This window comes from Babylonia areolata, chromosome 29 (assembly GCF_041734735.1).
Source record: "Babylonia areolata isolate BAREFJ2019XMU chromosome 29, ASM4173473v1, whole genome shotgun sequence".
Taxonomy (NCBI): domain Eukaryota; kingdom Metazoa; phylum Mollusca; class Gastropoda; order Neogastropoda; family Buccinidae; genus Babylonia; species Babylonia areolata.
In genome coordinates this window covers 10,890,403-10,902,780 of record NC_134904.1, presented here as the reverse complement: position 1 = coordinate 10,902,780, position 12,378 = coordinate 10,890,403, and the positions used below count along the sequence as shown (strand labels likewise).

The 12,378-nt window shown below is 42.5% G+C and overlaps 1 protein-coding gene across 1 annotated transcript in view; it reads left to right on the top strand.

Annotated features, from left to right (window-relative positions):
- Positions 1–3,718: 3,718 nt before the first annotated feature.
- LOC143274587 (TNF receptor-associated factor 4-like) overlaps positions 3,719–12,378 on the top strand; it is a 38,616-nt gene continuing 29,956 nt past the window's right edge. The window contains exon 1 of the mRNA XM_076578444.1: positions 3,719–4,141. Coding sequence (XP_076434559.1) covers positions 3,999–4,141 — 143 coding nt within the window. The 5' untranslated portion in view covers positions 3,719–3,998. The remainder of the gene's footprint in view (positions 4,142–12,378) is intronic.

Sequence of the window (12,378 nt, the reverse complement as noted above, 5' to 3'; positions counted from 1 at the left end):
TCTTTAAGCCATCGAAGTCAGGTGTAACCCGCAACCGATACTAACATCATATACATTGACATCACCAATGATGTTACCCGCAAGATACTAACAGAACATAAGATAAGATAAGATATGATTAGATAATATTAGAATAACTTTGTGTCATTTGTGTACAGTGTAATTAGGACAGGGGACAGCACTGTACCTTGGGGTGCACCAGTAGAAGTAGACTTTAGAGAAGAGTGGGCAGACTGCAAACAAACGGACTGAGTTCTATTGAGAAGAAAGCTTACTATCCAAAGAGTAAGCTTCGGGTCAACATCCTAGCCCAGCAGTTTGAGTGCATGGAGATGAGTCTGTATTGTGTTAAAAGCGGAAGAGAAGTCAACGAAAAGAATACAAACAAAAGATCCTCTGTTATTCAAATGAAGGAAAGCATTATGAAGGAGAGTTTGGACAACATCGTCAATACTTCTGTGTGGTTTGTAAGCAAACTGAATAGGGTCAAGATGCAGTTTATTGAAAGGAAGCAGGTGGCGGAGAACAATTGTTTCAAATCATTGACATCACCGATGAACAAGTGCGCCAAACTACCAAGCAGTTCACTGGATCTTATAAAGATCTGCTGACATCATTTAATAAAAGAAAACAAGGCTGGTCAATATGATCACGTTAGAAGATCCAGCAGCTTTTCTAAAACAATTCTCCAAGGAACAGGTGAGGTAGGCACACAGAGGGGAAAACACAGAGAAGAAACGATGGACAGACAACATTGCAGAGGACAGGAAAACCGGCCATTTGCAAAGACCCGGGCTTTGTTCTGTCCCGACCTATATTTTGAGAGAGACTGATTACCTTGAAAAAGCCTGAAAGAGGACGGAAACCATAGCAACAGGTCAAGTCGGTTGACTGGCTGACCATGTGTTTTCCTTGTGATTTCCTTGTGATTTCCTATTTCTTCAACTTCTTCTTCATCTTGCTTCCTTCCTTCCTTGCAAAGAAAGAAAGGAAGGCAGGAAGGTCAGGCATCTGCTTGGCAGATGTGGTGTAGCGTATATTATGGATTTGTCCGAACGCAGTGACGCCTCCTTGAGCTACTGAAACTGAAACTGAAAGACCCAGGCTTTGACACACAACCGACAGACCTGGAGGAATCTGGTGAACAGTTCTGTGGCTGTACGGCGCCCCAGTGTCTCTTCACAGAGTTGAAAAAAAAGGAGAAGGAAGAGGAGAAAGAAAGAAAGAAAGAAAGAAGAAGAAGAAGGAAGAAGAGGAGGAGGAGGTGAAAGAAGGACAGAAAGAAAGAAAGAACATAAGAAAGAAAGAAGGAGAAGCAGGAAGAGGAGGAGGAGGTGATAGAAAGAAAGAAAGAAAGAAAGAACGAAAGAAAGAAAGAAAGAAGAAGAAGAGCAACAACAGCAAGAAGAAGGAATAGGAAGAGGAGAAGGCGGTGAAAGAAAGAAAGGAAAGAAGGAAGGAAGAAGAAGAACAAGAAGAAGAAGGAAAAGGAGGAGGAGGAGGTGATAGAAAAAAAAGAAAGAAAGAACGAAAGAAAGAAAGAAGAAGAAGAACAGCAACAACAGCAAGAAGAAGGAGTAGGAAGAGGAGAAGAAGGTGAAAGGAAGGAAGGAAGGAAGGAAGAGGAGGAGGAGGTGATAGAGAGAAAGAACGAAAGAAAGAAAGAAAGAAGAAGAAGGGCAACAACAGCAAGAAGAAGGAGTAGGAAGAGGAGAAGGCGGTGAAAGAAAGACAGGAAGGAAGGAAGGAAGCAGAAGAACAAGAAGAAGAAGGAAAAGGAGGAGGAGGAGGTGATAGAAAAAAAAGAAAGAAAGAACGAAAGAAAGAAAGAAGAAGAAGAACAGCAACAACAGCAAGAAGAAGGAGTAGGAAGAGGAGAAGAAGGTGAAAGGAAGGAAGGAAGGAAGAAGAAGAAGAAGGAAGAGGAGGAGGAGGTGATAGAAAGAAAGACAGAACAAAAGAAAGAAAGAAGAACAGCAACAACAGCAAGAAGAAGGAGTAGGAAGAGGAGAAGAAGGTGAAAGAAAGAAAGAAAGAAAGAAAGGAAGGAAGGAAGGAAGAAGAAGAAGGAAGAAGAGAAGGAGGTGACAGAAAGAAAGAAAGAAAGAAAGGAAGGAAAGAAGGAAGCAAGCAAGATGAAGAAGAAGAAGAAGTTGAAGAAATATGAAATCACAAGGAAAACACATGGTCAGCCAGTCAACCGACTTGACCTGTTGCTATGGTTTCCGTCCTCTTTCAGGCTTTTTCAAGGTACTCAGTCTCTCTCAAAATGTAGGTCGGGACAGAACAAAGTGCCCTTCATTTTCTTTCTCCTGGCAAAATGGACTCATTGAAAATCAGTTTAACATGTGCTCTGTGACCTATTTATCTATTTTACAATTTCAGAAATACCAGTTCTAAATCGTATCATTCATTACTTTAAATGTATGGCAAAACTCATTAGTAAATACGTCTTTACACAGGTTAAAGTTACAGTCTCAGAAATACTAAGTCTAAATCGTGTCAGTGATTACTTTTAATGCATGTCAAAATTCATCAGTAAATACGTTTTGACATCAGCTGAAGACTGAACTGCGAAAAGTTCAAAAACATACATTTAATAATAATAATTGATAATAACTATCATATTTATATAGCGCTGAATCTTGTGCAGAGACAAATCAAAGCACTCTCGCACCAGTTATTCACACACATGCATTACTCTAAAACTGGAAAAAGTGAAGACAAGGAAGAGGCAGGGAAGGGAGGCTATTTTGGGAAGAGGTGGGTTTTGAGACCAGACTTGAAACGAGCTGAGTGCGGAGACCTGACGAAGAGAAAGAGGAAGTTCATTCCAACTGCAAGGTCCAGAGACAGAGAAAGAACGACGGCCAACATCGAGTGTTTGAATCTGGGTATGCGTAAACAGAGTGGATCCGACGCCGATCGTAGAGAGCGAGATGGAGTGTAGAAGTGAAGGCAGCCACATTGATAGGAAGGGGCAGTTTTGTGAATACATTTATGAGATAGTGTGCTGATCTTGTACTTTATTCTGTGTGAGACAGGGAGCCAGTGGAGATGTTGCAAGAGAGGAGTGATGTGCTCAGATCTTTTCTTTCTGAGAGCGAGTCGGGCAGCAGAGTTTTGTATGCGCTGAAGGGACTGAATGGAAGACACACACAAGAGCAACACACACACACACACACACACACACACACACACACACACACAGAGGCAATTACAGCTCCCCTCCCCTTCACACACATTACAGACAAAAAACAACACACACTCACTGTTATCAACAAGAAAATCACATCATTGCCATCAACCTTTCTCCGATGGTGTGAAGAAACCCATAGTAAATCCCCTCCACATGTTGATTAAGCCATACGTCAAATAATCAAATTCAAGCGAACAATTTACAACTAATATTTTTAGGTCCTTACAGTTAGTTATTTTGCCAAATGCAACAGCAACACACACACACACACACACACACACACACACACACACACACACACACACACAGAGAGAGAGAGAGAGAGAGAGAGAGAGAGAGAGAACAAACGTGCAGCTGCTCCAGCTTTGCAAAGACTAACACTTGCCACACCTGGGGAAAAAAGAAAAAGAAAAAAAAAAGCCATTACCATGTCAGTCCATACCGGCAGCGTACGTCAGCTTGTTGCGCGCGCACGACTTGCAAGCAGACGAGAAAGTCGATCTCTCTTCCAGTCTCATTTGTCATGCATGGTGTTTGCTAGCAGAGCTCGCGGAAACTTGTGGCCCAGTTGTGCATGAAGCGAGTGTTTCACCCGGCAAAGCAAAAAACATACCCTGGGTGGCGTGCAAAAGAAGGGGGAAGAACAAAGTATTGGATCACTTCTGTAACAACGTGGCTTTTTTTTCTCCTTTTTTTTTTCTTCTTCTTTTTTTTGTGTGTGTGTGCTGATGTAACTGTGCGGTTACTTTTCGCGCGAGGGTTAGCCGAGGGGTCTAATGCTCTCAACTAACGCCGCGAAATGCCTGGTTTCAATTGTGTGTTCGTTGACAGACCTCGCAGACGATGCTATTGTCCGGTGTGTCGTCTGCCCATGCGGGACCCTGTGCAGATCAAAACCTGCGGACATAGATTTTGTGATCTGTGCTTGCAGGAGTTGCTGAGGTGAGTCACTGATGTTGTTGTTAATTTTGATACTGACAAGGGGAGGAGATGGAGCGTGTATGGGAGTTCACTGCACATATGCTCAGTGGTAGTCCTTGCCGTGCATTTTGTAGAAGTGTGTAAAAGTGCGCGCGTGTACTTCCATCTTGACAAGCGTCAGTTCAATGGCATGGTGGCTTTGTAATTAAAATGATTGTCACAGTTATATTATACACATCGCACGCACGCTCACCCACGGACGCATACAAACACATAGAAACGAATTCACACACACACACACACACACACACACACACACACACACACACACACACAAAGAGCAACACACACGCACGCACGCACACACACACACACACACAGAGGCAATTACAGTTCCCCTTCCCCTCCACACACATTACAGACATAAAACAACACACGCACAACCACACACACACAAACACACACGCACACACTAACACCCCTCCCCCACCCCGTCCCCCACACACACCACACCACACACACACACACACACACACACACACACACACACACACACACACACACACATACACTCAGAGTCACACATACACACACACACATACACACACACACACACACACACACACACACACACACACACACACACACACACACACCACACACACACACACACACACACACAAGTACATCCACCCATCGATCCATTTCTAGATACCCGCCAGGCAGACAGCAAGACCAGCAGATCACAGATAATAGAACCTTTAGAGAAAAAAGAAAGTGAGAGAGGGGGGTAGACAGACAAACACACACACACACACACACACACACACACACACACACACACACACACACACAGAGTTTTAAACGTGAGTGGATGAGTAAGAAATACCGGAACGTGTGTTTGTGTGTGCCAGTGTGTGTGTGTGTGCAACGGTATGTATGTGTGTGTATGTGTGTGTGTCCGTGCTTGCGAGCATGCGTATGGTATGCTCTGTTTGTGTGTGTGTGTGTGTGTGTGTGTGTGTGTGTCGGTGCATGTTTCTCTCTCTCACTCCCTCTCCCTTTTTCTTTTTTTTTTTCTCTCTCTCTCCCTCACACACGCACCTTACTTACTCAAAATGAGCAATTGAACATCATGAAAATCAATCGGGAAATACTCAAGGAAGACGATAATCCAAAAAGGTACATAAGTCACTGGAATAAGCCGGTCTAACTGATAACCAGCCAAAACATTTCAAATACCAACACATGATAATATAAAGTTTCAGATCATATTCAAGCCTTAATACTACAACATTTCATGTCCAATACATATCATCATAGACTTACATTCAAGACACAATATTACAGTAACGAAAGTGCAGTGAAATGCATGGAGGTAAAATGGTTTCTGTATGTAACGGTGTATTACTGTAAAAAGCACCAAAGCGAATTGACTGTGACCCATACCAATTGTGGCCCCATTTGTAACCTCTTTCACAGAGTAAGCCACAACATTAATTCTTCGTGCGCAGTTCTGGAGTCGGGCGTGAACCTGTGTGCTTTTTGGCTCTTCGATATTCGTCAGCACTGGCTTAAGATATGACAGCAGTATCGTTTGTGTCGTATGTTATACTTGCGTTCTGCTCGTTTCACTTGATCTTTTTTGTTCTTTATTTACTTGTATTTGGTTCTGTGCATTGTCGGCTTATGGTGAAATGAATGAATAGGTACGTGTCGAAATCACATTGAAATGAACAGACAAATAAATCAGTAAGAATGAGAAGGCAATGTCGGTGCAGTACAATGTCTGTGTAGTACATTGTCAGTGCACGTATTCCCCGTGTTAAAGGTTACTGGGTACACCGGGTACTTGCTGATCCGGTTTACTACTGTAGTAGACGAACACCCACGCGTTACCTTCTATGATAATATTTATTCTTTGGGCGTGCGTCTTGCGTTCCAGTTTCGTGCGATCAATCACAACACGCACTTGCTGTGCAACGAAGAACACGGACACTGGCGCGCACATGATTGAAGCACTCTTCTGTGCACGGAAACTGACGTTTAATAAAAACAGCGTGCATTTACAAACATGCGCATACCAAATTGTTGTTCGCATGAATAGTGACAATGACTAATGAGCACTTTTTCACACACGAGAGTGTGCGCGTGCAAACACACAGAAACACAAAGCAGGGAAACAGGCACACATGATTATATAGGTGGACGGATACAGATAGACAGACGGCACACACACACACACACACACACACACACACACACACACACACAAGCACACACACACAGCACACACACACACACACACACACACACACACACACATTCATCAACCTACGAAAATAACCGTCTTCGTGCTCACAGCTCAAGTCGTGTTGAAAGCAGGCTGCTCCACAGCTGTTGCTTTCTCCGTTTAATAAAATAAAAGCAAAAACCAATACACCCCCCCAGGTACAGCAGTACCTGCTTGTAATTGACCGGCTACACTGTAAAACAACAGTGCAGCCAGGAGACAGAATGGAAGCTTGAGTCACAGCTGGAGAAAAGCGTTGGAGCGAGGTGGCGACACTGACCCGGTATTGACAGAAAACGGGAAATGGGGGAAAGGGGGGGGGGATTCAAAGGATCCATTTTGCTGCTCAGTTGAGTGTAGAAGGCGAGCACGCCAATTCGTACCCATGCACGCACGCACACGCACACTTATGCGGGCGCTGTGCACGCAGATTTTTTGTTATACTTCTTCTTTTTTTTATGATAATGTCACATAGTTTATGCAGACGTTGTTATTTTTTTTTTCTGTATCTGCTTGTTCTGTCTACCTTGCCTTTGTGTGTCACCCACTATCTCTGTTCCCTCCCCATTGATTCTGTGTGTGTGTGTGTGTGTGTGTGTGTGCGTGCGTGCGTGCGCGCGCGCGTGTGTATGTGTGCCTACTTGCGTGCGTGCGTGCGTTTGTGTGTATGTGTGTGTGCGTGTGTGTGCATGCGTGCATGAATATTTCCGGTTCAGTATTCAGGGTATTTTTGTCATTGAATTTTATGATATACGTTTAAGGAGAGAGAGAGAGCGAGCTTCAAACGCCTTCACACAGAGAACCCAATTCAGTTGTCCAGTATGGCCTCTTCAGCGTTTCTTTACACACCCGTTCCTCTCCACACCACTGAATATTGAATTCATTTTAAAGCTATTCACAACTCTTTCTCTCTCTCTCTCTCTCTCTCTCTCTCTGCGTGTGTAGAACTGCATGTGTTTTCCTTTCGGTAACTATTCACAGCAAAAGACTGACGTAGACACACTGAGAGGGGGAGCGACATAGCAAGAGAGCGAGCTAGAGAAAGAGATTCGGATTCGGATGGTTTATTAAAAAGGACAAAGCCCCTCATGAAGGGGTGGTGTGTAAACTTATTTCGAAAACATTATGACTTACAGTATATGATACAATAAAACAAAACAATACCTAGATTGATAATCAGGAACAACTAAATGACCGGATTTTGATTGCTTTGTATAAAGAAGTTGCAAACTGACTTCTTCTTCACGACGTGACGCCATAAGCAAAACTAGTTTAAACATAGAAGGCTGACAGGAATATTTCTGGGGTATCAAATTATAGGTTACCTTAGTTCACATAACTTTGGACAGCAAAACATGAAATGTAATTCGTTTTCTTCTGCATCTGTGGACAAATAAGATCATGATCACTATGCTGTGTGTATCGAAAATGATGAATTGCAATATCTGAAAGCCCAAACCTAAATCTTGTCATGACATATTTAATTTTTTTTTTAGAGAGAGAGAGAGAGAGAGAGAGAGAGAGAGAGAGAAGAAGAAGAGAAGGATGAGTAATTGCTATTCTGAACGTACATAACATATCCCACCAGAAACTTAGGCATACATTTATTTAACTATTTTTATTCAGAACGCACCAACAAATCCCAGAAACACAAGAGGATAATTTAAGAGAGAAAAACAAACTTTGAAATAGGTTGTAACCATCCAGTTGTAATCCATATGAAAGACAAGGCGTAGGCTACGAAAGGTTTATTTCTCAATAGTAATAATAATAACAAGAACAACAACACAAATAATAATGATAAAATGTGTGCGCTTATCGAATGCACTTTGCTGTTTTTTGTATTTGGTGCATTGTTTTGGAAGGCGAAATGTGAAAGACCAGCCGCTTTATTTTGAAATATTACCACTTTACGTTTCGTAATATATGTGTAATTTAATGTATAATGCCCTTATTGCATTCATGTATTCTGTTCATGAAAGGGAAAGGTATTTTAAGGGGAAAAAAGAAAGAAAAAGGAAGAGAAAAAAAAGATAATGATAATAATAATGATGATATTGATTATAATGATAATCATAATAATCTTAAAATCGTGTCAATCGTATGAGTGAGATAACTGCATGAAGACTTGGTCACTATGCAAACTGTGGTAGTGACAGGCATGTTTGCACAGTTGGTTGCTTTGTAATAGCGATAATAGTCCTGTTACTCGTTCAACTGACAGGACCACAGCAAAAGTTGGTTGCTGAATAATGAAAATAGTAATCCAGCAAGACCGTTTGGCTATTGGGAAACTGGTGAACGCCCAGTTGTCAAATCTGCCTTAGAGGTCAGTCTGTTTAACTTCCGACACAGATGACTGATTGGCGTTTACCTTCCTGTCAATTGGAACGACCGTGCCGCACGATCTTTGACTTACTGCCTTGACAGTATACACTCTTTCTGCGCCTGAACCCCCCCCCCCTCTCTCTCTCTCTCTCTTTCTCTCTCTCTCTCTCTCTCTCTATCTATCTGTATATCTATCTGTCTCTCTCTTTGTGTACGTGGGCGTGTGTGTGTGGTGTTGTGGTGTGTGTGGGTGGTGGTGGTATTGGTGTGTGGTTGTGTGTGTGTGTGTGTGTGTGTGTTGTGTGTGTGTTTCGTCTTTGTGTACGCGGCTGTAGCAATATGTGCATGTGTGTTTGCGTGCGCGCGCGCGTGTGTGTGTGCGCGCGTCTTTTACTAGTATTTTCTATAAATGTGTTTTCACATAATCATTTGACATATGATAGTGCGTGTGTGTATGTATGTGTGCATGCGTGCACACGCCTGAGCGCGCGTACACTGTGTACGTATAAAATGTGTCTCCACCCGGTTTACAATGATCCTCGCAAAAACATAATCTTCCCATCGTGATGTTGCAGGCCAGTACGACTCTTTAAAAAAACCCACCCCCACCCCCACCCCAACCACTCCCTGTCTTCTTATCCTCACCGTGAATTTTCCTGACACGCCCCCGAACTGGAGAAAAACGTGATCAGAGATCCTGTGCTGTTGGTCGTGTGTGTGTGTGTGTGTGTGTGTGTGTGTGTGTGTGTGTGTGTGTGTGTGTGTGTGTGTGTGTGTGTGTCGCGCGCGCGCGTGTGTGCTTTGTATGTGTTTACGTGTGTGTGTGTGTGTGTGTGTGTGTGTGTGTGTGTGTGTGTGTGTGTGTGTTTTACCGTTTTGTGAAGCGCTTAGAGCCCTGTGTGGAGAATATTCGCTATAAATTCACTTTATGATGATGATGATGATGATGATATCATCATCATCATCATCATCATTATTATTAATGTTGTTGTTGTTGTTGTTAGAAGTAGTAGTAGTAGTAGTAGTATCATCATCATCATCATTATTATTGTTGTTGTTCTTGTTAGTAGTAGTAGTAGTAGTTGTTGTTGTTGTTGTTGTATATTGCCGATTTCAAAGCGCGAGGAGCGTGCACCGCAGCGTTCATTGCTCCAACAACGAGCACGTGTCCTCGGCAAGTTGTGACGTCATGTCAAAAATCTTCCACAGTCGGCACACAGCGCAGCTATTTTAACAGAAAAGGAGCTCGAGTCGGTGAGTGCAGGTTAAACCTCTGTCCACGGTACCCAGGAAACAAAACGGTAACGGACACATCCACGTACGCAGATAATGAACTTCTATATACTTAGTACTGTATTCAGTTTCAGTTTCAGTAGCTCAAGGAGGCGTCACTGCGTTCGGACAAATCCATATACGCTACACTACATCTGCCAAGCAGATGCCTGACCAGCAGCGTAACCCAACGCGCTTAGTCAGGCCTTGAGAAAAAAAATTATTACTACTACTTTTTTTTATATTATAATAATTTATTTATTTATTTATGTACGCTTATAGCTGACTTCATCAAGTTTTTGCGCCTTATACATATTAGTAGTAGTGGTAGTAGCTATTTTTTTTTGTATTTATCTTAGTACTGTATAATACAAGAGGTATCCCATTGAAGGATTAAAAACTGCAATCAGTTACGCGAACGAAAACTGATTAGACCAGATAGTTAGCACGCAACAATCAAACTGTGATTCCGAGGTGTCGCCCTCTCACGGGGAAGAATCATTGAACGAATGGTAAGATAAATTATTTTTTTTAATGTATTTATCTTAGTACTGTATAATACAAGAGGTATCCCATTGAAGGATTAAAAACTGCAATCAGTTACGCGAACGAAAACTGATTAGCCCAGATAGTTAGCACGCAACAATCAAACTGTGATTCTGAGGTGACGACCTCTCACGGGGAAGAATCATTGAACGAATGGTCTCTTCTCGCGCTTGTGATGTAATGCTCCATGGTCTGGAGTTCGACCCTTGCGTCAGTGGAGTATTAGAATTTATAGTTGACACAGTCCCTGAAGACGTCATGTGCCTATGGTTTGAAATGTTGACGCTTCGGATGAAAAACTGAGTCTGATTTTACAACCTACAGTTTTATTTATAGAAGTTCTTCACTTGCGTGGAACATTGCAATTTCTGCATTATTTTTTCTTCTCCTGTATTGTTTCGCTTCAAAGACGGAAACAGTTGTAAACTGATTAATAAGATTGCAATATATAGGTATACTCTACATTTCTTCCCCTCCATTTGTTTTATTTGTCTTCCGGGTTTACGACATTCGAGAGGGGAAGAAATGTATATTTATAATTTTGACAATGTCGTAACCAGTTTACAACTTTTTCCGTCTTCGAAACTAAACTGAATGGAAAGAGAGTGGTAACAGTGGAAGAAATGTGGATAAATATTCAGGGATGGATGGGTAGCGAGGGAGGGTAGGAGCAACCTTGCGGGGTCGGTGTGTGAGATCTTGGAACTGTTTGCTGACGCCGTGTCGTTGAAACCAAATGGGTGTCACTTGAAATATTTTGCGCTGAACTTGAACCGCGATGTAATGGTGGAACCGTGAACGTTGCTGTTTGCAGTTGTAATTGCTTTGTTTATCCAGTGTGCACGTGTGTGTGTGTGTGTGTGTGTGTGTGTGTATGTGTGTGTGTGTGTGTGTATGTGTGTGTGTGTGTGTGTGTGTGTGTGTGTGTGAGTCTCTCTCTCTCTCTCTCTCTCTCTCTCTCTCTCTCTCTCTCTCTCTGCGAAGAGTATCCTTTTGTTTTGCGATTGAGTTCCCCAGGTGTGCGCTTGTTGTTGTAGTGGCACAGTGTGTGTTTTGAGAAGGGATGAATTTTGTGGTGGACGGACAGCAAAGATATCGATTGGTGAACCGTGAAACCTGCAGCCGTGATGGTTCGCTTGTGTTGGGCGAGAGGGAGAGAGAGAGAGAGAGAACCCGAACCCCGATTTTTTTTTATTGAGGGGGAAATGAATGAGCTGCAAGCTTCTTTTCACCATGCCCTCGCAAAAACAAAACAATGCAAAAAAAACAAACAAAACAACAAACAAAACAAAAACAAAAAACAAAAAACACGACCACACACACACACACAACAACAACAACAACTAAAACGCAAAAAGCACACACACCAAAAAACGGCAACATGGAGAATAATCCAATGTAAAGGAGAAAGAAACAGAAGAAAGACGAAGAAAAACCAAAGGCAGAAATGAATAACAACAACAACAACAACAACAACAACAACACACACACACACACACACACACACACACACACACACACACACACACAGAGTGCGTGTGAAGTGTGTGTATACACATAATGGTCTGTTCCTCCATGCCTCTCCTGCCACGTATTCTGTCTTTGTCTATCTGCCCCATCTCTCTCTCTCTCTCTCTCTCTCTCTCTCTCTCTCTCTCTCTGTCTGTCTGTCTCTCTGTCGTCCCTCTGTCTGTCTTTTTTGACTACTACTACTACTACTACTACATGATTTTTCTATGGCGCGATATCCAGCACCAATGCTGCTCAAAGCGCTTTACATCATACAGTAGACTTTAAACATGCCTTATAAAAGATATCA